Below are 5,493 nucleotides of genomic sequence, written 5' to 3'. Positions count from 1 at the left end.
CCAAAAGTATCACACATGGAGGTAGCAAGAGTCCTGAAGTATCTGAAAGGAAGTCCTTGACTTTGAATTTTTCTGCCTAACAAAACATTCTCTTATTTTAACAGTAAATTGTGATTTAGAATGGGTAGCATGTGCCTTGAGCAGGAATCAGTCACAAGATATTGTGTTCAGTTAAGTGAATATTTGGTATCTTGGAAATCAAAGAAATAAGTACTGTATCGAGGTCGTCAGCTTGTGAGATAAGCTGGAAAGACACTGGAGTTTATTTGCTCAAACCAACTTTGTCGTATTGCATTAACAAGGCAGTGATTCATATCGTTGCAAATCTATTATATCATGACAAAACTAAACATATCGATATTGATTGACATCTAACAAAATATAACATACATGAGATGTTCATTGAATCAACATATGTTCCGGCGAATCAACAACTGTTCAGACATCATTACAAAGGTTTCGAGAAGAATACAACATCAATTTTTATTGTCCAAGTGTTGAATTTATGTCAAGTTCTAACAAAACAAGAGTAGGCTTCATAGCTAAATTAGTGGTACTCTTATTCTTTGTTTCTTTGGTAGAAATAGGGATGTCAATGGGCCGGGTCGGGTTTGCCATTACCATCCCCATCCCCGAATTACATCCCCACCCCCATACCCGCCCTTATCCCCGCTTTTTCGGGTTCGGGGAATCCCCAAAGCCGAAACTTCGGGGATCAACTTCTCATCCCCGTCCCCATTCCCATTTCAAAAATATTAATATGGCAAGACGATGACGAATTCGGAGATTTTCTCAAACCAAAGTTATTATTATCTATTATTATTAGAGACAATATTAATATTAATATCAATATTAATAATTATAAGATTATTAATATTTTAAAAAATAATATGATTATTATATTATTAATATTAATAATACTATTATTTTATTATTGATATTATTTTCGGGACGAGTTCGGGGATTTCGGGGATGGGGATAGTAATCTCATACCCGCCCCGAATTACATCGGAAATTTATAAAAATACTCGAACCCGAACCCAAACCCGAAAAAATCGGGCATCCCCGTTTCAAGTTTTTCCCGCGAGACCTCAAATCCGTGGGGAAAGTTACCATCCCTAGGTAGAAATATATAAATAGGTTGGTAATTGTAGAAAAGAACAAGTTCTTTTGAATGAAAATTCTTCAAATGCTCTCGCAATCTCAAGTTCTTGACATATAAGACTATTTTTTTTATAGTGTCGATCTTTAACACATATACTATGCGATGACTTTTTTGTTTTTTGTCAGTGTTATCTCTATTATTTTTTATATTTCCACTTTACTCCTAATAATTTTATAATGATCATTTTATCCTTTCAAAGATTTAATATATACGGTATTCAATATATTTCTATAATAGTGTATCAATTTTTATATGAAATTTAAATAAATCCAATGTAGTCTCATAAAAAAAGACTAGGAACTAGTTCAAATAATAATTATTATACCAAAATATCTTTTTACTCATTTAATAATATTCACACTTGCATTTTTTTATTAGAAACATATATGATAAATAAAATTAAAAAAATTGTATTAGTATAAATAAATATATATTAATGTTAAAAAAGTGAAAAATAGTTGTTATTTATCTATTGTAAAATCCCCCAAGGCTATATTCACGGTTGTTTCTTCGTTTCTTCTCTTCCTGGGGATGACAACACTCTAAAGTTTACAGCGATCGCAGAATCAAGGTTTTTTCTTTTGTATATCGAATTACATTCGTTGGATTCTTGATTTGATCTGTGAATTACCAAGATTTTGTTCATAAGTCCGATTCTTTGAATTTGAGACGCTTTTTATCAATTATTGTATTATTCAAATTGACGAAACATGCTGTTCCTTCTTTGATGTGAAATCCGTGTATGATCACGTATATATAAACCTGATTTTTAATTTGTTTCTGTTTTCTTACGAATGAATGGAATTGGAGACTATTCTGATTATTTATGGTATTCTCGAAACTGAATAAAGTTTTAAGTTTCCATTAATTTATCTTAAAGTGAAATCTCCCGGCGTTCGTATGTTTTTGCACCTGAATTAAATAATTTGTTTTGTGTTAATCGGTTTATGATTTATCTTGATCAAGATGGTCTGATGAATTCTTGTGTTCTTAAAATATTTAAGGAAAACCACCATGGTAAGAGCAAGGGTTAGGCATTAGAAAGGACAAAAATAATAAATTGGGGCGATGCCGAAACCTCTTCAAAAATTACAAACTAACAAACGGAAGTCCCATTATATCCACCTTCAGGAAAGCTCATATTAGCATGGGAAACTTCATTAATAAAGATCTCTGGGGAAAAAGAGCAAAGTTGGGTAAACATGAGAAATTGTATTGCCTCTCTGTATATATGTGAAAAAATCATTGGTATATGTATTGCCAAAAGATCTTGATTTGCCTTGCTAAATGTATCAGATCACATTCAACATTAGTTCTTTGGAACAATCTCATTTAACAGAGTTCTCTAAATTGAACTAGTTTATTCATGTTATATTGATTTGCCTGAGTACTAATGGAATTCTGTATGATCGTGAATTTTATAATCTGACATATTAGCTTTATGATCGTGAATCAATTCCATCAATTGGTTTTCTTGTTATTCATTGATCTTTGATGTTTTGTGGTTTCTTGTTAAAAAAATTGTTTTTTGTTTTGGCTTGTCCGAAGTGGAAATTCCTTTACCAGGTCGTGGAGTGTGCGGATTTGCAGTGATGAAGCCTGGATCGTCCACTTTGAATCCCCATGCATCATCATACGTACCACTCTCAAAAAGAGTGGCTGTTGATAAGAGCAAGGATTCAAATATACTTCTAGAATTGCAGAATGAGAACAAGGCTTGGCTTGGACATCAACCAGGAAATACCCAAGGACAGCTCGGAAATGTCTCGAGTAATTATTTACCTAATGCTGCTGCTTTCCAATCTGCTGAGATTTCTAAATGGAAGGATCGTCATGCTGGCCAGATTTATGCTTCGTCATCTTATTATCAAAATGATATGCCTGAAAGGTCAAACTCTGATGAAGAATCTGATATGGATTTAGCATATCTTCAGATGACATTTCCTGGAATATCAGAAGAGTCTATTTCTGAAGCCTATATGGCCAACAGAGGTGATTTAGATGCCACAGTTGACATGCTGAATCATCTTGAGGTTGTCTTTTTTAACTACAAAAGTTTTTGAATTATTTAAACTTTTGTGCATGCATTCTGATTTGATTACGAAGTATTCCCCCTATTGTACCAGTAGTATTTCGCTACCTTCCGTGTTCTGCATTTGATATTAGTATTATTCTAAAAAATGACAAGTAAAAGACTTCCGGGATTTATGTGCTTTTGTTTTCCTTGGTGGTTCTTTTGTTATAGTTGTCCTTAGAGAAGAGCCTCAAGATTTTTTCGAAGTTCATTTTTTTGAAATGGCAATTTATCCAAAGAATATGAAAGAATATTAAATGGTCTCTGTCATTTTCATATTTTCTGTTTTTTATATGAATGCTTCCAATTTTTTCCTTGAATTATGCAATTTCTGTATAATATGTTTTGCTGTTCATCATGTGCATCTATTTTTGTACATGGGTGTTCACTTTGTGTGTCCAATTATGTGCATGGGTATTTTCAGTATGTGTTCATCATTAATCAATAAGATCTAGTATGAAGAAAAAAAAATTGAAGGGAAGCAAGACTCAAATTTGTAATAATTCCAAAAATCTCGAGCCAAATGCAGCAGAAGCTTATAGTACTTACACTCACCATGTTAGTAAGTACTAATTGCCATTAGAAGAAAGAGGAGTTGAGCAATTGGAAATTGATGCTTGGACAAAAAATATAGAAGAACCGGAGCTGAAACCCTTGAGGTTTTATAACTTGCGCTATTTTAAAGACGTAGACATGTTTTCTAGTAGAATATTGACAATGTCTTGAGGTATTATTGATTGTAGTTTCTTCTGTTTAGGAGGTTTATACCGGTACTTCTACTCCTGGATTTTGGCTTGTTTTTATAATCTTCTCTTATACGCTTACCGAACATTGTCTGAGATTGGCGGACACATGATTTGTTAATCTTTCAGGTCTTGGTGTCATCGATAAACTTCATTAACTTTCCCAAATCATCTGAGTTTGTGCTTTCTGCTTCTAGATTGTTGTATTGAATTAATTGATGAATTCTTGCAAGTTGAGCTGATTCTACTAGTTTGAAATTTGGACTTGCTTGATAATGATGTACGGCATTTTTTCAAATTGTGCAGCATGACCATGTAGATTTCTCTGAAAAGCTTCCTGACACATTGGACATAGAGGATGTGCCAGAACCTGGTTCTTTTGGTGACTTTGCATCGCTAAAACAAAAGGGCGTGGCAGGAGAAGCTGGATCTTCAATGTCTTCGCCCAGCTTGCCCTCTGCTAGCTCAACTTTTTGAAGGCGACATTAGCATTTTTACTGTCCTTCGCACTTGTGGATACAAATTGTAGAAAACAAATCTTTCCTTTTTCTCCTTTTAAAGTCTCTTCATTTTTGTTGTATAGCTTGTGGATTTGATTGATAGTTCGACGATTGTTGTGATGGTATCGTGTTGTTTTAAAGTTTTCTTAATGATCTCGAATTTTTAAGATAGTAATTGTTGGCATGAAACTTTTTTTTATTCGCAATTATAGTTTTTCTTTTTTATCAGAACACTTCTCCAAAAGCAGTGTTTGGTAGTGTGGGTGAGCGTCGTATGGATTAATTTAAAATGTTCTATTTTTTACGCATATCTTGGGCCCACTCAAAAGATTGAAAAGTTATCAAACTGATTTCCCAATGAGGATGACAACTCACGATATTTTCTCGATTAAATCCAATAGAAATTGACTTCTTTTTTCCTATCATACCTCCGCTTACTTCTTGAACAAAACCCCAAGTCTCACCTTTTGAACTTCGAGACATGTAAAAGAACTACAACAACAAATACTTTTCCCTGCATCTTCTTTTTTACGATGGATTTTGTAACGTACCGTACTTTTAAACTACTTTAAAATTTACGGAAAAATAAAAATTTTCTTAATTAAATAGAAACCTTAAAATTTCGATAACAATAAAATGATCATTCAAAATATTTGCAAGGAAAAGATCACAAATAAAGTTTGCTGAAAACACTTGTTTAAATATCGTACACAATAACGTGAAATCAGAGTATTTGAAACATTGCATAATTTCTTAAAAACATGGGCGGTCCTCGGGTTTAGACTCCTGCTCAGTCCAAGTCGGCTCATTGGTCCCCATCCCTCTTCTCCTCAAATTCATCATCACCTGTATCGATCAAGTCTAGTGAGTCTAAAGACTCAACACGTATAAACTGGATATAACAAGTAATAAGTAATAAAACAACATGGATATTTAAAGTAGAGCGTACATACTTAAAACTTGAACGTAATAGCATAAACATACTTGAAACTTGAACGTAATAGCATAAAC

The 5,493-nt window shown here is 33.3% G+C and overlaps 1 protein-coding gene across 2 annotated transcripts; it reads left to right on the top strand.

The window, feature by feature from the left end:
• The first annotated feature begins 1,618 nt into the window (after positions 1 to 1,618).
• LOC142529792 (polyadenylate-binding protein-interacting protein 6-like) lies at positions 1,619 to 4,703 on the top strand. 2 transcript variants are annotated; one of them, XM_075635432.1, is made up of 3 exons: positions 1,619 to 1,736; positions 2,714 to 3,198; positions 4,289 to 4,703. In XM_075635432.1, the coding sequence occupies exons 2-3, from the start codon at positions 2,758 to 2,760 to the stop codon at positions 4,457 to 4,459; spliced, it is 612 nt and encodes a 203-aa protein (XP_075491547.1). In that variant the 5' UTR covers positions 1,619 to 1,736; positions 2,714 to 2,757; the 3' UTR covers positions 4,460 to 4,703. The 2 variants fall into 2 exon arrangements, with proteins under 2 accessions (XP_075491547.1, XP_075491548.1); XM_075635433.1 differs by having other exon boundaries at positions 1,646 to 1,736; positions 2,732 to 3,198.
• The last annotated feature ends 790 nt before the right edge of the window (positions 4,704 to 5,493 follow it).

The sequence above is a fragment of the Primulina tabacum genome, chromosome 16 (assembly GCF_025594145.1).
Source record: "Primulina tabacum isolate GXHZ01 chromosome 16, ASM2559414v2, whole genome shotgun sequence".
In the NCBI taxonomy this organism is placed as follows: domain Eukaryota; kingdom Viridiplantae; phylum Streptophyta; class Magnoliopsida; order Lamiales; family Gesneriaceae; genus Primulina; species Primulina tabacum.
The sequence above is the reverse complement of the archived record's forward strand: the minus strand, read 5'-3'. Positions and strand labels throughout refer to the sequence as shown.